The 26,558-nt window shown below is 35.6% G+C and overlaps 2 protein-coding genes across 6 annotated transcripts in view; one reads left to right on the top strand and one right to left on the bottom strand.

Moving 5' to 3' along the window:
• The window catches only part of vipr2 (vasoactive intestinal peptide receptor 2), a 79,850-nt gene extending 63,730 nt beyond the window's left edge, over positions 1–16,120 (bottom strand). For 2 of the 3 annotated variants that reach the window (XR_012399243.1, XM_073940588.1), the window contains exon 1: positions 15,901–16,120. Coding sequence is in view for 1 of the 3 variants with exons in the window: in NM_131779.1 (NP_571854.1) it covers positions 15,901–15,951 (51 nt within the window). In the remaining 2 variants the exon portion in view is untranslated. 3 annotated transcript variants of the gene reach the window in all.
• A 10,163-nt stretch (positions 16,121–26,283) lies between these two features.
• The window catches only part of zmynd11 (zinc finger, MYND-type containing 11), a 34,097-nt gene continuing 33,822 nt past the window's right edge, over positions 26,284–26,558 (top strand). For 2 of the 3 annotated variants that reach the window (XM_021470178.3, XM_021470177.3), the window contains exon 1: positions 26,284–26,436. The gene's annotated coding sequence lies outside the window, so the exon portion shown is untranslated. 3 annotated transcript variants of the gene reach the window in all.

Here is a 26,558-nt window from a genome sequence, read left to right as displayed (position 1 = left end):
GATTTTTACTGACAGCTTAAATTTAGCCTTTTTTTAGCCAAAATGACTGTGTTTAGACGTCTATTAGATATCTTTTAAAAAATAATAAAATTCCTGGGTAATTAAGTCAAAATCGTGATTCAGCAAAAGCTGCTATTGTCAGGTTCATCTTGTCAGAAGAGCACAGCTCTGTGATCAGTGATAAATCAGAAGGCGCTCATGTGTAGAAACTGCAAATATGCCACAAATATAGGCATATACAAATAATATCTATACATAGCTGGAGCAAACAATGAAGAACTGTATTTAAATGGTGAGGAGTAAGCTCATTGGCTGCTGAGACGGCACCAACCAATCCTCTGTGTTATGTGCATCCAATGACAGAACCTTGTGTGTGTGTGTGTGTATATAATAACAAATTGTTTGCAAATTTAAATAAAATGTTGTATCTTGTTCATCGTTTTATTATCTTCTTAAAGAAGTCCGTGTCATTTTCTGTAAAAAAAAAAAAAAATTGCTTTGTTGTAAAATTTGTTACTTAAAGAATTAGTTATGTATTTAAAAAAAATCGATTTTGGCTTTTTAAAAATGTAAACATTTTTATTTCAGTTTTAGTCATTTAAGCAAATGTTGCCTAGAAAATTTGTTCTACCCTATATATATCGCCACAGTGGAATGAACCGCCAACTTATCCAGCAAGTTTTTACGCAGCGGATGCCCTTCCAGCCGCAACCCATCTCTGGGAATATATATATATATATATATATATATATATATATATATATATATATATATATATATATATATATATATATATATATATATATATATATATATATATATATGAGCAATTCCAGCATAATGGATGTGACATTTGCAGTAAAAACTTAAAACATAAATTCACATAAAAAGTATATGTTAACATTATATTGAAACATGTGTTTATATTTTCCAAAGCAACTAAACACAGTTACGGGAGCAGAAAAACATCAATCTGTAAACATTTTAACATTTTTTATACTTTAAATGAGAAAAATAATCAAGCATTATGGATGTGACCAAAAAGTCTGCGAGTTTACAGTGTAAAACATAATTTGTAGAAATTCTGTAAATAAAACAGCACAACCCAAAAGAAATAATGATAATCAGAAGAATAAGAATTGTCTCTCTATAGAACTAACATGATTGATTTTTATTTTATTTGACATTTTTGCATTAATGAGGAAAAAGCTTCGTTGTGGATGTGACACTTTTCCGTTATGGAAAAGACAGATGTAAAATTGCCACTTGTGTGACTTTGGTAAATCAAATAGAACAGTTTGAAAACATTGACAGAGACATTTTTGAGTATTTTTAAAGTACTGGAAAATACTTGCTTACACAAAAAAAAACGTAGATGTTTCTCTATTTTGGTAAAAAAAAATTGTAGCAAGGTTGACATTTGCATGGAATTGCTCATACATAATATTTGATTTTATTTCAGTTAAATTTCCATAGTTATTGTTATGATTACCGGTGATCAAGCGGCTGTAGATCATTGGTAAACACACGCCTTCATCTGAACTACCGTTCTGTCACTTAGGGAACTACAAATCCTGCCATGCACCTCACACAAACCTGTTCTTGTTTGATACTAATTACACACACACACAACCAGAGGATCATTATAAACTGATTACATAGACTATAAATAAACTTGTCTTGTAAACTGTTACTGTGAACTTTACGACACTTTTACCTTCCCTTGTTTAAACTTGCTCGTCTGCTTGTTTATGTTGCTTGCCCCCGGAACTGACCTTTTGTCTTTTAATGACTACGCTTTGGATTTCACGGCATGTGCCCACTTGCTTCTATTCTGACCAATGTTTAATTGACAACTCTCTTGAATAAACCTGCATTTGGATCCACAACTCCATTCCATCACATAACAGTTATGATTTCAGTTAAGTATAAGGACCCAATAATAGAATGAATACATATTGATAGATGTGCATCCTCCAGCTTGAGGATTTACTTAAACATCATGAGGTTTATCACCAGTGAAGGCAGCAGTTATTAACGTATAGCAGTGAGCTGCTAACTCGGTTACGATGGCTTCCTGGTGACATCATCTGAAATGACTGACCAGCACTCAAAGCTGCTGTGATCAAAGAGTCGCCACAAAGCCTGTTCAAGCAATAGATTAAAAATCCTCTATTATAAGAAGTGTAATGACATCAAGAGAATTAAGCAGTCACATGAAGCCTGCAGTTGAAGATCTCAGATGGTGTTTAGTCATGGACTGTTTAAAAAATGTGTGGGAAAAATATCAATGTTTTATTCAAGGCCATTTACCCATGTTTTTTAAACCATCATACAGTAAACATCCCTAAACCAGAGATGCCAAAAGTAGGGCCATGATAACCTTTGATTTGGCTCACTATCCCATCTTAAAAGAGAGGGAGAATGATGAAGAGGTGGTTGGGGCAAATGCTTTTGACAGAGATCGTCATTTCAAATTTAACGAAACCTATTGTTTCTTTGTTTTATTGCTGAGCAACAAAAAGCCAACTGAAATTAAATGTTGTAAATGAACCAGACTTTTCAACTGTAAATACTGTCACTTGACAGATAAAGGAAAATGCACAAGACATCTGCAAGCAAATCAAGGCAAAGGCAGGAGCAGTTTGAACTAAGCTGTGACCTCCATTGTGTTATAAATAGGATTGTTTATGTTTTTACTGTAATAAGTTCATTATAAATGTTAAAAATGATACTGTATTAATTTAAAGCAATATGTTGTAGCTACTTTTAAATATTACTGAATAAATTAGTAAATTAGCAAATTTAGCATACATGGTTTGGTATATATTTTTGGTGCTCATAGGAGCGGCGGGGTTACATTGGTGCCGTGACCTGGATGGGAGTGAGGTTTAGGGGGGTGAGTGTAACGGAGGCCAGCTAGTGTGTGCTGTGCAGGTAAACCTCACTCCTCAGACCTCTAAAGGTGCTCTAGCGACAAACGCTAGAGGCCATGGTCTTTAGCCTCCTTGGTAGAGCACCCAACTCCCATGCGGAAGGTCGCTGGATTGATACCAGCTCGGAGTGGGTTGGGTGAGGTAGGACCGGCGGGGTTACACTCGGTCCCTAAAACAAGGATATTTAAAATCCAGATGTTTAAAAATGCAAGACTGTGCGTGTGTGTGTGCATTTGCACTGTGTGCTAGTCATTTGACTTGGGGTTTTTCCAAGCAAACATCACAGAGACAAATCAGCCCCAGATCAGGAAAGGACATAAGCCAACACTTAAAATCTGTCATTGCTCGTCTCTTTCAAAAAATTCTTCAGCTAAATCGCTGGTGAGAGAAGCCCTTCTCAGCTTTCTTCTCTATATATATCACAGATAGCCACACGCACACTAATAATATGAATGATTCTATCAGGATTATTCTGGATCATTACTGTCAGAGCGAACTCACGCTGGCTGAGATTAACTCAGGCTGAGAGCAATTACAGCCAAGTCCAAAACAGATCTGACATTCTCACCGGTTTTTGTAGATTACACTTGAGAGAGCGAATGAACTGTGAATAAAACTTTGAATACAAATTTGACTAAAAAATATCACATGCTTCAAGAGTTTTTCACATTTTAATGACATTTGTTGGAGGAGCGCATCGCATGTATCGGTGCTGATAGTCTGCTGTCCCGGTTTAGCAGACAGCAGCCGGTCGCACGGCTCATATCTGACTCATCCTTCTGCTTCATGGAAATTGACACATTTTTCAAAAATGATTTGTTGGGAAAGGGAATCGCGGCTTTGTAGATAAAAGGGGAGCATCTGGTGCAATAAACATGTAAAACAGCTCCACCTGAGAATGCTGCTTTTCTAAAAGTAAACTAAGTGACAGGGATGCAAATGTCAAAATGAGACGACTGCTTCAGATGATGAGATAAATGACACTTTAAAGCACGAGTGTAGAAAATAATGCCAGCTTTCATCTTGAAAGGTCATTTTAAATACCGTATAGGCAAGACTTTGAGTTTTGAGTTTTGAATTCACAGTTTAAAGAGTCCCTATTAAGGGTTTTTGAAAATTACCTCGCATTCAGAGTGTGACACAGCTCTAAGTGAATGAATACATTTAGCTGAGGTTTAAATCTGAAATGTTAAAAGCTATTGATTTTCAATTGAATGGGATACTTCTTCCTCCAGATCACAGTCTGAAAGTGTGATTAAAATGGTTGCCTACTTGTTTTCTGTGGTTAGAATAATACATATTAAAGGTGCTGTATGTTTTTCTGTTAGTCTTCTAAAGCATAAAATAATATTTTGCAGAAATTTAGGAAACATGCCTAACATGAAAGTGAACATTCTTGTTTATCTGGAAAAACAATGCTGAAGTAAGATATTCTGCTTTAAAATGTCTGTTACGTGCTAGAACGCTGTCTTTGTTTGGTTCTTTTAATGCCATCCCCAATGCCACTTTAGCCAAATATATTTCAGCGTATTTCTGTCACAAGGGAGACGCTGACAAAGGAAGTGCAGATCCATAAGCAGATTTATAACACAGAGATGATCAGGCAAGCAATGGTCAACACAGGGGCAAATAGATGTACACAAGGAATCCAGAGTCGTAGTCAGATAACAGGCGAATGGTCAGTCCAAGCAGGCAGCAGGTAACGTAAATAAAACAAACAAGGCAAGGGTTAAAACACGGAAGGCAAGGCAAGGAAACTAAGTTGTAAAATTCACTTGACAGATAAACAAGACTCAGCCAAAAGGTGTGCGTGTGTGTTGTGTATATAGTCCATGTAATCAGTTTGTGAGTGTGTGAAATCAACATAATGAGAAACAGGTGCATGCGAGCGGTGCATGACTGGAACTTGTAGTTCATATACTGGCAGATTTGTAGTTGTTTAGTGAACTGTTTGTTTACCAGCAATCTGTAGCCGCTAGATCGCTTGTGATTATAACAATTTCATTTATTCATTTAAAAAGGTTCTTAAAAAGCATAGGTCCATGACCGAAATGTGACCTCCGGTGGACAGTAGCAGACTCCAAAAGGAGACGCAGCATTCCACATGGGGTTATTATTTTGGCAAATAAAATAAATATTACAAACATAAATATTAGGTGAGCAGGTTACATTGTAACCATGTTCTAATAACACGCTATGTGAGGAGATTTGCAGGGATAAGCAGTTTGGCTTTTTGCACCAGATGAAACACGACAGAAATTTAAATACAGCACTTCAGAAGCACAGAATATGCTCTTACTCACGAAATGGTAAGGTTTATAATCTAAATAATACATATTAAATATCTTAAACATTATTAAAGGCAGATGCTTAATCACTTATATGTGTTGGTTTGCATTATTTCACAGTACTAAAGTTTCATTTCAAACTGTTTATTTTATTTTCAAGATCTGACGTAAACTATCTACTCCTGCTTTTAGTAGTATGGCAATAAATGTCATGTGAAACGGCACTCAAACTCACATTGTTAGCATTAAACACTGAATAAAGCACATGAGGTGTACCAGAGGTGGTCATTGTCAGTTTTCTGTGTTCAGCTGTGAGAAATAGAAGCCGTTTCTAATATATCAATTTGAGGTGTTTGTTAGGACATACACTCCTTTTATATGGACAACATTCCTTCTATCGTGGATTCCTTCTATGCCTTTATTTAAAACACGATTTAAATCAGCCTTTAAGCTAGAGACTCGCTCCTGTTGGTCATCCGGAAACCTGCACTAGCGTTTGTTTTAATCCAGAAATGCAATACCTAATTCAACCACTGGGTGTCAAACTTATATTCTGCACCTTTAAATTGTTGTAATCACTCTACGCACCTTGAACTGTGTTTCTGGTTAAATCTTTATTGGGCTATAAACATCACGCCTACAGTAAAAGCATGTGGAAAATCCTTTATCAATTTAAATGCAATTCTGAGTTCAAATCCCCTGTTGTCTGTCGTTGCTATGCCACCATCAGGTGTTCTTACACAGACTAGTAAAAACACTGCTTATTATAAGACAATTAAAGTGTTTTCGGACCTACATGCATAGCAGCCTGTTGTTGGAGACTTCTAAATCCAAATTATGGCCTTTTATAATGCATAGTAGGGGCTCTTTAAGTTAAGAATATTTCAAACAAAAAAATGAAAAAGACCCATTATTTACTCACTCTTATGTTTTTTAAACCTTCATGAGATTCTATTTTCTGTTGAACACAGAAGAAGATATTTTGAAGAAATCTAAAAGCCTGTAACCACTGTCCTCTTGGCTGTAATTGAAAAAACAAATACTGCGTCATTGGTTATAAGTTTCCATCTTTCTTCAGTATACAGTATCTTCTTTTGTGTTCACCAGAAGAAACTAAAACTGGTTACAGTAAATTGACATATATATCTTAAAAATTGATTTAATCTTGTGGTGAGAGTTTTTGACTCTCTAACCTTAACAACAACTGGACAACTGTAACTAACAACTGGAGTCAATGCAACGAATATGAATCAATATATAAAAACAAACAAAACCAATGCTATAGAAAACACACACATGTATTTATTTTTAATAACTAGATAACATTACGGTTACTGATCTATTTGTGGAAGATTATAAGCTGAAAATGCACAAAAACTTGTCAAGCAAAAATTGCAAGTAAATTTATTAAAAGATTAATTTGCTTAAATCGCATCCAAAATAAGTTTGTTTTGACTTGTATGAAGTCAGAATTATTATGTGAATTATCAGCCCCCCTGTTTATTTTTTTCCCCAATTTCTGTTTAAAGAAGAGAAGATTTTTTTAACACATTTCTAAATATAATAGTTTTAATAACTTATTTCTAATAACTGATGTATTTTATCTTTGCCATTATGACAGTACATAATTTTTACAAGATATTTTTCAAGACACTTCTATACAGCTTAAAGGGACATTTAAAAGCTTAACTAGGTTAATTAGGTTAACTAGGCAGGTTAGAGTAATTTGGCAAGTTATTGTGTAACAATGGTTGGTTTTGTAGACTATCGAAAAAATATATAGCTTAAAGGGGCAAATAATTTTGACTTTAAAATAGCTTTTAAAAATTAAAAACTGCTTTTATTCTAGCCAAAATAAATCAAACAAGACTTTCTACAGACGAAAAAAATATTATCAGACATAATGTGAAAATTTCCTTGCTCTGTTAAACATCATTTAGGAAATATTTAAAAAAGAAAAAAAGAAAAAAGGGGGGGTAATAATTCTGACTTAAACTTTATATAGTGAAATAAATACAATTTTACCAGATTTCACCAGATGACTTGAATATCTCTATTTGGAAAGAACTGATCATTTTAGACTGATTGTGATGATTCTGTAGGGTAGTGCATCTGCACAGAATCTAATGAAAAACCTATAAATACAATACAGGAAAACATATAATTGAAATATACAGTGCCTTTTCTGAGTCTAACAGTATTCAGGTACAGTAAGTAAAGAATAAAAATAATAAACAGACTTTGACTTCAACTGTATATCACAGAATAACAAAATATCGCAATGTTAGATTTTTCCAATATCATGCAGCCCCGATTGAGCGTAATTATATACACAAATACACAGTATAGTTACTTAAATTACATCAAAACAAACTGGATGTAAATCATTTTTGCCAAGCACTAAATATTACAAAAGAATATGCAAAGTATATTAAAGTAAAAATGTAATGTCCTGCAAAAAAACATACCCTAGTAAATACTATAAATATAAATAATAATAATAATAATAATAATAATAACTTTATTTGTATAGCACTTTTCCAACATACATGCAACTCAAAGTGCCTCACAAACAACAACAAAAGCATTAAAATAGACCACAAAAACTTATCACATATACTGAAATAAAAACATTCATGTACACAAAATGTAAGTATATATTCACATGATCACACACACAATAGTCCTTACATATGCAGGCACACACCATACATTACATACATAAACCTACAACAAAATAGATAAAATGCGTACACCTAACAAACTTGTTTAATCATACGCAATTTTAAAAAGATGTGTCTTAACACGCTTTTTAAAATAGTTTACTGCAGTTATCCAGTGCATTTTCATCTTTAACCAAAGCTGATCTTTAACTTCAGTGTCAGTAATGTCATCTAATCCTGTTTGAAATATCGTTCTGCGTCCTGCTGTATACGGCTGTTCATGTGTGACACAGATTCCTGCTCGCTCATGTTTAAACCCCACTGGAGTCACCGCCACCACAAGCTCATTTCCACAAGTTTTTTTTTGAGATACAGATTTATCTGAAGGGTATGAGGGAAATTTGCTTAAAATGAAATGCGGCTGCAGACAGTATATTGCACTGAAACCGTTGACAATGACAAACGGCAACAGAAACAGCATAAGATTAAATTGAATTGTGGGTGTTAGGGAATAACACCGAAACACCACACACAAAATTGCTGCACTTCATTTTGTAGGTTCAACGCTTACCATTATGAACATCTTTTGCTATCTCTTCTATGATTTGATGATTTGTTTTTGAGCTACTATCTCTCTAGTCAAGAAGATATAAGCAGCAAGAGGAGAATCTGGATTCTGGCGGTGTGATAGTGAACTGGGTCAGCTGGAAAGCACGAAACTTTGCAAATGTCATCATCTGATTATCTGAGAACGTGTGGTCTTGTGTTTATGCTGAAAAGCAGTTGTGCAACTTTTATCAGTCTGCAAGCCAACTTTCCATTTCTCACACTGCAGCATAAAGCGTCTTTCTCAATGTAATTAGACATTCATAATGAGAATAAGAATTGCAGTGTAAGGTCAAAAGAGTTCTGAGAGTTTGCTTGTTTAAACAGTTGTGCTCCACACAAAAAGCTGTTAGGATTATCATGAATAAAGTAGAAACTCTTTCATTTGCTCACCCTCATTTGATTCCAAACCAGAACGGGTTTTGTTCATCTTCGTAAAACAAATGAAGATATTTGTAATCAAAAGTTCTGTCCCTCAAAGTAATATCCGAGTTAAAATGTTTACAAAAACATAAAAATGAATATGTCCATGTTCATCTAAAAGGTTCCTTCTTTTCTTTATATAAGGGGTGTCCAAACTTTGTCCTGCATATTTTAGTTCCAACCCTAATTAAACACATCTGAAACAGCTAATCAAGCTCTGGGTATACTAGAAATGTCTAGGGGGGTGTGTTGAAGGAAGCTGGAGCTAAACTATGCAGGACACCGGCCCTCCAGGACAGAGTTTGAACACTCCTGCTTTATATGGTGACAAACAGTATTGGGGAAAGTTACTTTTTTAAATTGTAGTGCATTAAAATATTGAGTTACTACACAAAAATGTAACTAGTTGCATTACTCAGTTACATTTTATAGGAAGTAATGCATTAAGTTATTTTTGAGTTACTTTTTATTACCTGGCTGAGGCTTGATCTCTTTCAGAACTTGTTTTTTTTTTTCGTTCTTTTTTTAATAAAGGAGTTCTGCAATTAACAATGCACTGTATATTTTTTTATCTACCTTTAAAAAACAAATTTAAAAAAATGATATTTTAGGATGTTATCTGAGAACATCAAGACAGACATGCCGTGTATACAGTTTATTGAAAGTTTAAAGCAATGTTTTCTACTCTTGTGCTATTTGTCCATTGGGACAATGCCCTTTTCCTTTTCTTCAATGGGTTCAAAATAATGAACACATTCTCTCATTAGCCCCTTTCACACATACAGACCTTTCCGGAAAATTACCGGCAATTTTCCGGAAAGGTTGTATGTGTGAACAGGTCCTTTTTGAAAATACCGGTAAATTCGTTCTGGCTATTTTCCGGAAAGAGAAGTTGTAACATTACCGGCAATTTGCCGGAATGCTGCGCTGTGTGAACGCAGAAGGAAGATTTCCGGAATAAGCGTGTGCACGTCTAGAACGTGCTGACGTAAGACGTCTGCTTTAGCCAATTATAACAGTCAGACGCATTTACGTCCGCGCGGTTTATGAGAATAAAAGCCTTTGAATATTTTTCCAGACACATTTACCTGCTAGAAGTTAGTCAGATCACGTTTATATGTTCTTCTTAATGCCAACTGTGTAAATGATCATCGATGAGATGCTTATGATAAGCCGTTGTTTGTTTACCTTCAAGCTTTGCGTGTGCCCATGAAACAGCCTGTGAGCGCCTGCACACGCACATATTTTGAACATCTCGACATGCGAAAGTTGTTTACAATATTGATCATCCACAGAGTTTGTAATTTAGTCAAATGTTTACAAATACAAGCGCAGCCATTTAAAGCTCATTTGTGGTGAATGATGTCAGAATTTACCGGTATTTTGGAATGGATGTGTGAATGCTCTTTTCCGGAAAAATTCCGTAACGTCCTCGCCTGTGTGAACAGCGCTTTTTTCAATATACCGGTAAAGTCGTTCCGTAAATTTTCCGGATATTTACCGGTATCGCTGTGTGAAAGGGGCTATTGACTGCATGATTAAACGAGACTAACTTAATTTTATTTAAGCAATTTAGCCTGGAAAAAAGCTAATTTATTAAACAAAAAATTAGCTTGCATTACATTTTTAAGAATGTAACTCAAATATTATTACTTATTCTTTAAAAGTAATGCATTACTTTACTCGTTACTGAGAAAAGTAATAGTATTATGCAACTCACAATACTTGTGATGCATTACCCAACACTGGTCATCCTCAATCATATCTGACTGATGCACACAAAAAACCTATTGGTTCATGTTGAAATTGTGTTATGTGAAAGACAAGAATGAATCTCATTGGTTCTCAGGAGTCAAATTAATATTTATATGTGAATAAATTATTATTTAAAGCAGGGGTCACCAATCTCGGTCCTTGAGGGCCGGTGTCCCTGCAGGGTTTAGCTCCAACTTGCCTCAACACACCTGTCTGGATATTTCAAGTATACCTAGTAAGACCTTGATTAGCTTGTTCAGGGGTGTTTGATTAGGGTTGGAGCTAAAATCTGCAGGACACCGGCCCTCCAGGAACAAGTTTGGTGAACACTGATTTAAAGTGATGATGTCTCAATTAAAAAACTAATGATGGCATCACACCAAAACTGAGTATTCATATATTACATACAAAGTCACTGCAAATGTGCAAATTTCTGGCATATTTCGAGTTTTGCTCCAACCCTGATCAAACACAGCTGATGCAACTAATCAATGTAATACAACTAAAAAAGAGCTGACACACTATACACTATGCTTTTATCCACTATGTACTTTTGCACTTACACCCTCAACAGCATAGTATATGAATGTAGTGTTGTCCCAAATGGAACACTTTAAAAGCTTTTTTTACTAAGCGGAAATTTGAACCGTTTCCCTGGTGACGTTTGACGGTTGCCAAATATGTGAAATAAATGTCCAAACTACCAAATAATACCTGTCATGAGTATAACCGCATTTACCATCAGGAGGCCGTATAGTCATTCTTGTGGTAGAATTTTGCTTTTACAATCCAAAAGAAATAATCCAACAGCCCTTCAACTACGTGAGCAAAGCAGCAGCTGGTGAGTGCGTGAGATGTCCAACAATCCACACTTTATTTTATTGGTTGAATAAGCACATCATCCGGTATTTAAAGTGCACTTATTCTGTTCAGTGATTTCAGTGTGAATGCACTACTTAAACTCATACCTGCCAACATTTGCATCAGAAAATCCGTGAGACCATTGAGGGGGGGGTTGTGGGGTGTTTCTCTATGTGACATGCAGAGAAAGTGGGAGAGGGGAGGTGGGGCGGGGGATAGGGAGTGTCGCTAACTGACGAAGAGGAGGGTGGGGGGGGGGGGGGGGGGGGTAGGGGGGATGTTGTGGTCCCCTGGTCTGTACTATCTACCAAGTTTCAGGCAGCTGCTGCGATCGGATATTACACCAAGGTTGGCGATCCGGGGTTGAGACAGAACAGAACAGAACATGAGATGGGTCTGAAATACGGGAGACTCTCTGGAAAAAACAGTTGTGTTGCCAGGTATGTTTATACTAAATGGAGTAGAATAAGTAGGGCTTAATTTTACCAATCCCCCTCCTCACACGCTCTTAGCTTTCTTCTGAGACTCCCCAATCCTCCTCACTTTTGTCCGCGACATCTCCCCCCCACTCTTCACTTTCGTCTTTCATCTATCACCCCCCCCACCCCCCACCCCCCCACCCCCCTTTACCTTTCAACCACTCCTTCTCCCTCCTCTGGTAACATGCCGGATCCGAACCAGGTGTGTCCTAAATCGCATCCTTATGCACTATTTTACGCAATTTGTTGTATAAATAGTGTAAGTAGTGCGTTCACACTGAAAACACTAAAAAGAATAAGTGCACTTTAATTACCCGGATGAGCACATATTCAACCAGTAAAATGAAGTGTGAAAAGTTGGACACTTCACACACTCAACGGCAGATGCTTTGCTCACGTAGTGGAGTGGAGCTTTCTGCCACTTATGTTGGGTTACTTTAATAATGTCGGATTGTTAAAGCTAAATTCTCCAACGTGAGTGAATATAGCACCGATGGTGAATTTAGTTATACTCAAAGCAGGTACAGTATTATTTGGTAGTTTGGTCATTTATTTCACTAATTTGGCAACCGGTTTGAATTCCCGCTAAGTAAAAAAGCATTAGTGTTCCATTTAGGACAACACTACATATATACTATGCTGTTGAGTGTGTAAGTGCATAAGTGCATAGTGCATAGTGTGCCATTTGGGACGCAGATCTTGATTAGATCATGGATCAGCTGTATTTGATTAAGGTTAGAGCAAAACTGTGCAGAGCTGCGGCCCTCCAGGAACAAAGGAATATAAATATATTTAGTCACTTTTTTTCTATTTGTCCTGTACTGAAGGTAGGATTTTGTTATAGTTAAAAGAAAAAAGCCACTAAACCATGGTTTTCTAGCCCCACAAATGCCTGTCACAGAAATACAATACAACACAATACCACCAATTCCCAGGAGGACGAGGAGTAGCTAAATAAAAAATGACATTAAATGTTGCTGCATGAAATTGGTCCGGGATTGAATGGATTGAGCACAACCACACACAACTTCCTCCTGGGAGCTTTGATGGGATCTCTGTGTAATATGTCTTCAGTATCTGATGAAACCTTTTGATCCGCGGATTGAAAACCTAGTTTTAGGGACATTTGGGGGCAGATATTGCATGAGCTCTACAAGTCATTGGAAATTTAAAAAGTAGTAGAAAAATGCAGTTTGATCATAAATATAAAAGAATTACACTGAAACTCATTCTCAGCGCTAATCTATGACAAAGACTGAGTGGAAAACATCAAAGAAAGTAATCTCGGATTCAAAATCCATACAGGAGACAGACCAAACAGATATATGATACAAATGGAAAATTCTGGAGTTTGTCTGTTACACGATGTTTCTATGCCTCTGGGGAGATGCAGCCATATGGACCCAGAGAGTTGCACTTTAATTAAGGCCATAAAGAGATGCTCTGTGATCTAAAAGATAAGTAATTGAGTAATGGACTTTTGAATAGATAAGCTTTGGCTTATTTCAAACGAGATTAACAGCGGAGCTTGTAAACAATAGATTATATAAGTTTATTTATGGTGCATCGCTTTCCCTGCAGTATCTAAAATATTTATCTTTGACCTTGGCCGAAAAGAACACATTTTTGATCAGCGATCCGCATACTGAAATAGATTTTAATAAATTGTAGGATTAACAATAAAAAATCTCATGCAATTTGTAATCTGCTCGGACAAAATTTAATGTTTAAAATTCTACTGTACGGTTTCACAAAATTATTTTTATCTGCATTCATTTGTTCATTGAAAACTGTATTACATTAGGAATACATATACCTGAATATTATATTAAAATAGTATATTTAGAAAGCACATTTACTGCCTTTTTTGCTGTGCATGCAAAATTGGAGCATTATGAGAGTTTATAGGCTTTATAATTATAAAAGTGGGTACCACTTTAGTTCAGGTCAAAATTCATGCTATTACTAGCTTATTACCTGCCTAATATTAAGATATTAACTGTTCATTAGTATTTAGAAAGTATGATATAATTCTATATCCCTTATCCCACCCAAAACCTAAACTCAACTGTTACCTTACTAACTATTAATAAACAGTTAATAAGTAGCGTATTTAGCTACTAGTGTAAGTTAACCCTTTAACTGCCTGCTCTACAAAATGGTTGACCATATTTTGACTGTTTTAAATAATGACTGTTAAAGTCATTTAAAGAAAGTCCAAAATAAATGGTTTACACACACAGTATTGTTGGTTTACAAGAAAATCAAACAAACATAATCCTGTTGCATTACACTTGATTTTGGTTTTATTGTAAAAAAAAAAAAGATAACATGTTAAATGAAATATTTGATGGCCTACTTCTAAAATGAATATGATTTATTATCCAGAAATGTTTTATTTTGATTTTATTTATAATTTTTTTTTATAAATTGCCCTTTTCAGATTTTTCATTTGACAGTATAAAAATTAATTCCGGAACGTTTAACATAAACCGACATATCAACCTCAACCAAATGGATGATATTTTAGAAATTATGGCAAGTGTTGAAAAAAATGCATTGAGAGTGTTAACTCGCGACATTAGGAGTTTAAAAATGCAATCCTTTTTTTTTTTTTTTTTTTGGTGGGGCAGTTAAAGATTTAATGGTTTGTCAATACCTTGAATTGTGACCTAAACTAAAGTGTTACCTAAAAGTGCATTAGATTAGGTTATGTCACCTTTTAGCAAGACTGAATATTGGTCTTCTCAAAGATCAATACATTTTAACACTAATTGTCAGCTTGCTCTGTAAATAACATTTTCATGGTTGGAAAATAAACCCTTTTAAGTAAAGAGAGCATGGATTGCTATCACAATTTTTACTCGAAAAACACTTTAAGTATATAATATATGTGCACAAACATTAAAAAGTTTAGAGAAAATGCAATATAGTGCTCAAGAGTAAAGGAAAAGATAAAATCCAATATGTAACAACATGCCCCATTAACTATGAGTGCTTCAATGGATACATACTGTAGACACAGTGTGGCTTGACATTTAAACAGCCTCATTTAAGCTTCTTAAGAGATAAACAACTTACGAAGGACAAGATAGAAACAGAAAAATATCAAATATACATAATGAGTTTTTTTGTGATAACTGCCTTTGACATTGTTTCTATCTTCAACAAGCTGGTCATTATGGTCAGTTTGGTTGGTTCAAGCAGATCTCAGTGAAGAGCTTTTAGACAACCTTGCACCAATAATAATATATTATACAATACAATAATACAAGCTATGACTATCTAGATATAGACATGTGCTGATTTGTGTTGATTAATTTGTAACTTCTACAACTTCTGTGCAAATATTCGATCAAAATTTTTAATTTATTTTAAACTCAATAAACAGATTTATAAGATCCTTTAAATAAATTAGCTATCAATATCATAAAATATGGGACCACTTTACATGACCCAAGGTAACATTTATAGTTGATAAAAGTTTAGGTTTTAGCACGATTTAGGTTTTACATTGTTCCCTGAGTCACTTAGCAGTTTTTGCTCAAATATGCCAGCTTTGTCCTTTTTGTAGGAAACACACTTGAGATGTTTTTAGGGTAAGAGGTTTTTGAGTTATTGCCGTCTATCACTGAAAGTGTCAGGAATATCGAAAACAAAACCAACTTAAACGCTCTACAGTACATTTACTATCTTTTTTGTATCATTAAGATATATTAACTGTGTGAAACCACCATACAAAACCAAAATTAGAGAAAACTTACGGTTGTTATAATTGAATTGTTCTTTTAAAACCTCTTATTTGCTGAAATACAACATAGTGAGAGTTTAAAAGCGCACACCTGAGGCTGAAGAACTCATAACTACCGGTGCAGGGTTGATTACTTACCGAGTGCGCGTGCCAAACTATAAGAAGAACCAAACAGTTGACGAGGCTCATGTTCATTTCCTGCTGCTTTCATAAATAATACCTCGTTATTTTAAGTTCCAGTCAGTCCTCTACATCAGGAAAAAGAAGTCATGCCGGAGGACAAAAGAAAACACGGAACATGTATCAAGACGTCCGGTGAAAACACTTCTGAGCGCGCAAAAAATCATGTGCGGTTTGCAGTACAGTAGCGTTGAGCGCGCGCTGAGGGGAGGCTGTTGATTCCGTTCCTCCTCCTCTGGAGCATCAGATGCGCCTTATGCACACATCATACACACTGCCAGCTCTTGGATGGATATTAAACTGGAATTCATCATCTGCTTTGAGGTCACTCAAATCGGGGTTATCTTGCTGATTATGAGCTAAACAGGGCTAGTTGTACCACTTTTAAAAGCGATTGAACATGGAAAAACATGGAGGTCATTGAACACATTGATCATTTGAGACACCATGCTCCAGTTTAAGTTGTCCCAATAGATGCTGTGCCTTTATAGGCTTTTCAGCTACATTTAAACCAACTGCTGCAGCATTTAAACAGTACATCTATTAGATACTATATTCTATTATATTCTGTTGAAGGTAGATAGATAGATAGATAGATAGATAGATAGATAGATAGATAGATAGATAGATAGATAGATAGATAGATAGATAGATAGATAGATAGATAGATAGATAGATAGATAGATAGAAAGATTAAATTGTTATTTAAAATGTGTAACCTGCCTTAACTTCATTTATTCATTCATTTAGGGGTCGCCACAGCGGAATGAACCGCCTGCCTTAACTTGAGTTTATACAAAAAACAGTGCCTCAATGGGAGAATTTATAGGCTTTTGAAATAACAAACAACAACCTTAAATATTTGCTTGTTTGGGTATGAAAAGCATAATGCATTAATTATCCATTCCAAAAAGAAGGACGCTTATGTAACAAGCACGAAAATGACTGTGAAAATAAGATGTACTGTAACTGTGAAGCAATTCTTGCATCCTAACAGGAAAATGTGATAATCTTTTCACTTTTTAAATTAAATCAAATAACTTGCTGATTGGTCTAAGTATAGCCTACTCCAATTGATAGCGCTTGCTTGACACAACACTAGAAAATCATGCAGTGTACGCAGACCAGAGTATACAAACACAATAGGAAGTGTACTTTGGGCTTTAAAGAGGAAGGCTTGTGGGTGAACAAATGTTTTTCTTTTAATGTCAAACCACAAGGTATAAAATTGACAAAGCGACCGTGCACATGAGCAATGTGCTTTCTATATATGGAGGTTGTTGTTTTTGAATAGAGTGGTATGTAAGAGTACAGGTAACACATTTATTTTTTTATGCACTTATTTGTGCTTATTAAACTGTTTTTCATTGTGAACACAGTGATTATTTGTTTTACACTTGATAAGCTCATGCACCTGTCAACCCAGGCTCATTATGAATATGTACTGCGAAATACATTTCTGGAGAGCACCAAATATGTCCCAGGAGTTACGGTTTTTGCAGTTTTTGTTTTCGCGAATCCACCAGAGGCCGCTGCGTATGCTTTTTCAGATCTCAAATTCTCTCTTGCAAGTGCCATTCGTGCCTGCTGTTCTAACATAAATCCACCAGAGGCTGCTGTCGACTGTTTGACTGAATGACTGACTCACCCACCCTCCTCCTGCCATAAACCCAACCAATAATGTTTTCAAAAGCAAAGATTGACCAGCACCCACCCACTTACCTAAACCCAACCAAACAAAACAATTCAGAAAAAGAAAAGCCCCCGCCTGATTTTACCATGTTTTCAGATTTGACCATGTTCTCATCCTGTTATTTACTTGCTTTTTTTTCTGGCTTCTGTTTTTTTCTTATCTGCATTCTAGAAACTGTTCCTCGCCAGACTCGAACACAGTCATCGTGGTTAACTCCTCACTGCGTCTCAAGTTCGTCAATGTACATGGCGAGCTAGACAAACTGGTAACAGCGGGAAAGCCGTCCATCTAAAGGTAACAAAGGTATTGAACCTGTTTTATCTTTCTGCATTGTAGCTTAGTACGGTAATCTGAGTCTGTCAAATAGGAACAGGTTGAGTAGCCTTGTGAAGGTGGCAGGCAAGATCATTGGTTTTAACCAAAGCTTGTCCAATGGTAATTTACTGTATCTATGTTTTAAAAAAGCTCAGGGTATCTTATGCACCCCGGATCGTCCATTTAACTTGATGTTTCAGCCGCTGCCATCAGGACATCATTTTAGACTTCTTATTTGCATGACAAACAGAATTAGAAATTCTTTTATTATGACAGCTCCACCAGAAAAAGGTGGTTTGCCATCTCCAGGTTGGAGGAAAGTCCTTACCTCAGGTGGAGGATTCAAGTATCTTGGGGTTTTGTTCACGAGTTAGAGAAGGATGGAACGTGACATTGACAGGCGGACTGGTGCAGCGGCAGCAGTAATGCAGTCGATGTATCGTTCTGCAGAGCTGAGCTAAAAGGCAAAGCTCTTGATTTACTGGTCAATCTACGTTCCTACTCTTACCTATGGTCATGAGCTCTGGGTCATGACCGAAAGGACAAGATCTTGGATACAAGCAGCTGAAATGAGTTTCCTTTGCAGGGTGGCAGGGCGCACCCTTAGGGTGAGTAGCTCTGTCACCCGGAAGGAGCTCGGAGTTGTTCAGCTGAATCTCCACATTGAGAAAGTCAGCTGAGGAGTCTCGGACATCTGTTTCGGATGCCTCCTGGACACCTACCTAGGGAGGTGTTCCAGGCATGTCCCAATGGAAGGAGGCCTTGGGAAAGACCCAGGACATCCTGGAGGGACTATGTCTCTTGGCTGGCCTGGGAATGACTCAGGATCATTCAGGACGTGTCTGGGAAGTGGGAAGAAGGAAGTCTTGGGTTCTCTCCTAAGACTGCTTCCCCCACGACCCGGCCCCAGAAAAGTGGTTGAAAATGAATGAATGAATGAATGAATGATGGCCATTAGGTCATTAAATGAGTCCAGCAGGGAGGGAGATGTATCTAAAAATGATGTATTGTATGTTGTGTGGTAATATTTTGTTAATGTGTACATGGAACTTCACCTGCTTATAGCACCTTGCTGCAATTTTAGTTTCCCTAAACGGGATAGTAAAGTTGACTCTGAGAAAGCCGTCAGCTGGTAAGCGCAAAAAGGAATGGAGCATACCGCCCCGTATCGTTTGTTTCAAAGATGAAATGCAGCCATACATACTTTTGGCTACATAATTTGCAATCCTTAGAAATGTATATAAGGCTACGTTTTCAGAATGAGCCTTTGCTGGCACCTCTTATGTTAAATAATTATAGACTGAAAAAAACACGTACATTCAGAGCAGCTAATATGCATTTTTTTAAAGCTCTGACCAGTGAATGACATAGTTGGCATGTGAAACAGGTCAGTCAAGCTAAACAGTGGCTTAATAAATCATAACTTTCTCAACACTGAAGTGCAGTTCCAGGAAATCAGCTCATTCCTGTGTTTGTTCTCGGTCAAGTCATTTGACTTAACTAACATGAAGTGATGGAGTTTGGAAAACTATGTGGAAATATGCAAATTAGAGAGCAGCCATCGACCCTCTGACTGTTTTTCTTTGTCTTGAGTCTATGAGAGAAAGATAAATATATTACAATGTATGACATATACCGCACATGCATGAAAATACATGCAATACAGTGCAAGAATTTGCTCATTAAGGACTCTGCAGTTGTTCTGGAGATGCGTGGCTGGAGATCCGACATGACAGTGACCTCTTCTGGTTGTCCTAGGGCTAATGTGACACATTCTAAATCATCCTACCATATAATGAGCTTGGGATGAAACCGTATCAAAATTCTGAAAAGGCATTTCAGTCAAATGTGAACCAGACAGAAGCCTGACAGATAAAAGCACAAACATGTGTGTTTTGAGATCTGTCAAACCCCACGGGATATTATGATGTCTGAATAAGTGCATTTCCATAAAATATGAGCAGCAAGTTTTATTATGCAGTAAGCGGGATGATCGCAGACAACGTGGAGAGATGAACAGAAATCATAACTTTCTTAAATCCAGACCATCTGCACTGGAACGCTTCTCAAAAAAAAAACGCTGACATGCAGTTGATCATCATTTACGGCTTTTGATTCTGGCGTCGGCTTTTGCATTCCCAAAAATGCATTTTGCGTCAGATGCGTATATTAAAATGAAAACCCAGACAGGATTTTTCCTTCTATGGAGATTCAATGGTGAATCATTTCCAGAAAATTCTGAAAAAAATAAAAATGATCTGAGTGCACTGAATAGAGCTGAGATTAATGGTTTGCACTGATCCTACAGATAGTGGAGACCAGACACAAATCTGCCATCTCTCAAATTCAAAGTATCCCTACGGGTTTTAAGTTTATCTGGGTATCCGCACAGTATAAGTAGTGCAAAACACAGTTAGTGCACACAAAAACAATACTGTGTTAATTACCAGATCCATCATGTGATCTGAATGCATACCTCAGGGCTGAATTTTTGTCCCAGTCCACCCCTGACCTCAGCATATGGAAAGCAATAGACAAACGTCTTTAAACGAAAGGCACAAAGATCAAATGATTAAAAATAAATTTACCAAATTTTGTCAGATATTTTTGGTTGCATCAATTAAAAAATGTAAAGTAGTGCTTTTTACATAGTTCAAAATGTTGAATTAAAGGCCATAAGCTGAAAGTGTTGGGCTAGTAAAGTTAGTTTGACGTTTGACAATCATTAGACATTCGATTTCAAACAAATAAACTCTTTGTTCCTGTTATACTTTGGGCCAAAAATAGGTCAGATAGGCATAAATGTGTGCCCTTTATGTTGCACAAGGCTTAATTTCTCGATAAAAAATAAATAAAAATTACCATAAAAATGAATTAAACAATTCAACCATATGGAATTATACAATAAAACTTGTACCAGAATATTCAGAAAAAACATCCTGCATATTGCACAAGACTCAGTTTTTGGATTTAGCACTCTTATTTATTTTATAATATTATTTAAATATATTTTAATGCAAAAATTGCAAAATTCAATTAAACTCTGACACCATTTGAGATAAAATATTCAAATCAACTCTAAAAGTGTCAGAATATTATCCTCTATGATGCACAAGCTTCGTTTTTTACAGTTATGCCTTTGTTGATTTTATATACAGTAATAAATCCATATTTTCTGTATACCGAATATACTGTAAATCTCTAAATGAATTAAACTCTCGCACCGTTTGAAATAAAATATTCAAATCAACTGTAAAATTGTCTAAATGTTATTCTCTATGATGCACAAGCTTTGTTTTTTACAGTTATGCCTTTATTGATTTTATATACAGTACTGAATCCATATTTTCAGTATATCGAATATGGACCTGCACATTGGCACAAGGTAGCACACTCACCTCACAGCAAGAAGGTCGCTGGTTCGAGCCTCGGTTGGATCAGTTGGCGTTTCTATGTGGAATTTGCATGTTCTCCCCATGTTCGCGTGGGTGTTCTCCAAGCACAAGTCCAAAGACGCTAGGTGAATTGGGTAAGATTGAATTGTCCGTAGTGTATGTTTGTAAATGAGTGATGATATTTCCCAGTGATGGGTTGCAGCTGGAAGGGCATCCGCTGCGTAAAACATATGCTGGATAAGTTGACGGTTCATTCCGCTGTGGCAACCCGAGATTATTACAGGGACTAAGCTGAAAATAAATAAATAAATGAATTAAGCTGTAAATGCAAATGAAAAATACAGCTTTATTTTGCTTCATTTTGCAGCTTCATTTTTTAAATGGGTAGATCTTGCATTTCAGCAACAAATTAGAGAATGTAACGTAGTCTAAAAAAGTTTGGTGACCAAATTTTGGATCAATATGAGCATCACTAGTTTAAACCAATAAGCGATATTGAGGGGTGGTAGTCCCTTTCTTGTAGAATTGTGCTTTAAATAAAGAACTTCGTTGACCAGATTGTTAGTTAATCATTTACAAGTCGATATTGCCTATATGGATAGCATATTTTTTTACCGTGTTAAATGCTATGCAGTTAAAAAAAATGGGTGCACCTAACTTTTGTACTGGTGCACCTTAGAAAAGATTTGCAAAAAGTTAGTTTAAAGCCCTGAAAAGACCAAAGTGTATTTCATTTCTTTACACACACATGGACAGTGGAATTCACAAACCTTTAAATTATACTTTATTTGACTTGAACACACTGTATACAGAGATCTTATATTTAGGAAGTAGAGGTATTTGCATAATTTTTCACCATTTATAACCTCTCTCTTCTTTATGGACATCCGCAAGTAACCCAGACTTTATTCTGTATTTTTGGACTACCCTGGGACTATCCGCAAGACGAGGGTGTAAACAATGGGCAACTTTGGTCCTGGAGGGCCAATGTCCTGCAGAGTTTTCCTCCCACACTAGTCAAATACACCTAAACAGGCTAATATAGGACGCAAGAATGCATATTGAGAAACAGCCAATGCCTTAAAGATCACTAGAAAGCTACAGCCAGATGTGTTTGATAAGGGTTGGAGCTAAACACTGCAGGACAACGGCCCTCCAGGACTGAGGTTGCCCATCCCTGAATTAAATAACTGCCAAAAAAAAGAGAGAACAGAAAAGCACAAGTTCAAACTGCATGTACAAACGCTGTGCAATTACAAAAATAGGCTGGATCATGTACAGTGCGCTCAAAATATTCTGACTATGAAATTCACATCACACACTCTGTACGCTGACTCACATACAGTACAAGAAAAATGAACACGACCTTAAATGTATGAAATGTCAACACCCAGCCACTGTAAAATGCAATTAATTGACTTTACTTTAAAAAGTGAGGAAACATGTTGCCTTAAAATTAAGTAAATTAACTTGCATAATTATAAAAATTAAGTTAAGCCAACTTAACAGTTACAGCAGATATACTCATGTTTTAAAGTTAAATAACTAATCATTTTTACAGTGCAGTTTAACTATTTATTCATTCATTCATTCATTTTCTTTTCGGCCTATTCCCTTTATTAATGCGTGGTCGCCACAGCGGAATGAACCGCTAACTTATCCAGCAAATGTTTTACGCAGCGGATGCCCTTCCAGCTGCATCCTATCCCTGGGAAACATCTGTACATACTTATTCACACTCATACACCACTGTCAATTTTAGCTTACCCAATTCACCTATGTATAGCACATCTTTGGACTTGTGGGGGAAACCGGAGCACTCAAAGGCAACCCACGCGAACACGGGGAGAACATGCAAACTCCACAAAGAAATACAAACTGACCCAGCCAAGGCCCAGCGAACTTCTTGCTGTGAGGCGATCGTGCTACCCATTGCGCTACCGCGTCACCCGCAGTTTGACTATAGATATTTTGGTTTCTTTAGTACATGTAGACACACAGGTTGATGATGATTTTTTTTTTTTTACAAAAGGTAATACGTCTAATGATTGCATATATGCATGCCATTACAACTACAACATCCTTCAAATTTGAAATACAGTTTCATGGACTGTTGTGATTGACATTTTGATATTCAACTTTCACATATTTTAAACTCTTTTGGCCCTGATGGACTTCCATGTTATAAGTATTGTGCATGTAAAAAATAAAAAAAAAATTAAATAATAATAAATAAATAAATAAATGAATAAATAAATAAATAAATAATCTGTTTCTGGGATATTTAAAGGGATATTCACCCAAAAAATGATCATTTACTCACCCTTTACTTGTTTGAAGCCTTTCAAGAAGAGTTTCTTTCTTCTGCTAAACAGAAAATAAGATTTTTTGAAAAATGCTGTAAACCTGTAACTATTTATTTCCATGATATTTGTTTTTCAATGTAATGTCAATGGTTACAGGTTCTCAGCTGTCTTCAAAATATCTTCTTTTGTGTTCGACAGTAGAAAGAAACTCAAAAATGCTTGGAACCACTTGAGGGAGAGTAAAACGTGAGCAAATTTTCAGTTTTTATGTGAACTATACCTTTAACATCTTTAGAATTAAACAAATATTTATTGTGTGTACTCTATTTTGAAGCTTTTTGTTGAAAAAAACTAAAAGTTAACTACATTCCACCTAACAACAAGATGAACACTGCTACAATATTACACATTTTTAAAACTGAAAATAAACATGACTCACTGATGGTAACTTACGCTTAACATAAGCATCCACAGTTAGTCTTTGCGTAAATAGGACTTCAGCAGTGATCCATGGAACAGTATTCTTTAGTGTCTTCTGAGTGTTCTTGTTACTGGTAAATTCCTCCTTTAAAAAGGAAATACAAGCAGACTTTGCGAGAGTAATAAGACTCATGACAAACATTTTGTCAAGCACTGAGATGTGTTTAGACTTTTCAATATTTTGTTGTGATATTAAAGTGAGGGAAAATGTAAGCACACAGCAGATATAAATAAATTTGGTCATGCAAACCCTTACAAAGAACTGTGAACATTTGGTTTTCACAGCAGTCTAGCCCTCGTAATGGTAAAACAGTTGAATATTTAACATTTTTATGAAATTACTTGTGAATATGAGTTCAGATCTTTGACACAGTGGCTCATGGGGATTTTACATGGCTAAGTCGAGCTCAAACTACACATTCACTGCCCAAGACTTATCTTATCCTATTATGTAATACTTCAATCCATGTTGTGTAATAAAAAGACTACATGAAGCAATATCTAACACCTATGGATAACACTTTATTATGGCGTCCACATAAATGTATTTTTTAACCTACCACTTTTGCCTCAATAAACTTGTATTTTACTGTTTATATGATAGCTACTAAGGTAGTTGTTGAAGCATATGGGATATGATTAAGTGATCTAGAACATGTTTATGCAGAATAAGGCATTAATATGTGCTTTATAAGAATGATTAAAACAGCCAATATGCAAGCTAATACTTAAACTAAAAAGTGCGAATTGATTGTCATACTAAAGCCTTTTTGAGCATATTTATCTTTATTTATAGGTTGCAGCTATGTTCTGTTATATCATATATTAGGCAGGTCTTGCTGTTTGTTCAGCCTTTTGATTGTTCTAGTGTTGATTTTTCGGTTAGTCTATATGTGTTCATTTAGCACCATCTGCTGGAGTTTCATCTTAAGAGCAATGAGAATTAGCAATAATCAATTGGTAATGCTACCACTACTGATTAAAAAGAAAACATCTATCTATCTGTCTATCTGTCTATCTATCTATCTATCTATCTATCTATCTATCTATCTATCTATCTATCTATCTATCTATCTATCTATCTATCTATCTATCTATCTATCTATCTATCTATCTATCTATCTATCTATCTATCATCTATTATGACTGACCTGTTTAAACAATGAAATTATGGAGAATTGTTGCTTATTATAATTGCTTATTATTATTAATCATAACACATTTTGAAACAAACACACAGGTATGTATTTAAACACATTTATGCATGCATTAAAACAAGTTTTTGCAGTAAAAGCTAATAATGATTTGTAGTACATTTTTATTTTTTAATGCAAATTTTTAAAATGTTTTTTTTAATGCTGATGTTTATCAATCATGAACCAACATTTGTTTGTAAATGTATCCTTGTTGTACAGTAGTTTTACTTTACTATACTAGTTTAGTTTTTGTACTATTTGGTTATAGAAACTGATTTTTTATGTTTTCATTTTTCCTTTACCTTTAAATGTTCAGTAATTTAGTTCATTTAATTTAGGTTCTGTAAGTTTATTTCGTTTTGTTTTAATACTTCAAACTAAATTAAAAGAAAATAAAAATCATTTGACTAAAATAGATTTCAACCATAGTTTTAGTCAAAGTTAAAAAATAACCTTGATTCTAAAAAAAAAAAAACAAATGAATGAAAATTTAAAGAGGTGTGAGCATGTAATTCTTGCCCACATGCCGATTTTAGATTTATATTATGCATGCATTACAGAGATTTATATATATATATATATATATATATATATATATATATATATATATATATATATATATATATATATATATATATATATATATATATATACACACACACATATATATATATATATATATATATATATATATATATATATATATATATATATATATATACAGTATATATATATATATACACACACACACATACAATTACCACATAGACTAAATTATTATCGACTTTAAAATGCAAATAATATTCAAGAAATATGACAGATATACAAACTTATGAATATGAAAAAAGAGCTTCAAGGTGAGACGTGCAGAGTAAAACGCGCAACTCCTGCGCCCTGCCACTAGAGTTCTCCCACAGCCTGTGACTGTGTATGAATGTGTGTATGTGTATGTGTGTGTGTTTACCCCCTCCGAGCTTCAACTGTGGCCGGGCTCCTTCAACCAACCACTATTCTGACATTTAACTCCGGAAACACAAATGTAAGCAGCGCTGCGTTACATCCTAAAGTGAGACGGAACGGCGAGGCGCTTGATCAGCTGTCGGACAGCGGTAAGTACGCGCATAAACCGGGTCGTTTTCATGACATTCGCTGCAAAGAGGAACAAAAAATCCACTCCCAACTGGTTGGTTTTGTCTAGAAGCGAGGGAGGGATATCAACATGGCGTCCATG

This window comes from Danio rerio, chromosome 24 (genome assembly GCF_049306965.1).
Source record: "Danio rerio strain Tuebingen ecotype United States chromosome 24, GRCz12tu, whole genome shotgun sequence".
Taxonomy (NCBI): domain Eukaryota; kingdom Metazoa; phylum Chordata; class Actinopteri; order Cypriniformes; family Danionidae; genus Danio; species Danio rerio.
This window is presented reverse-complemented; position numbering and strand designations above follow the sequence as displayed.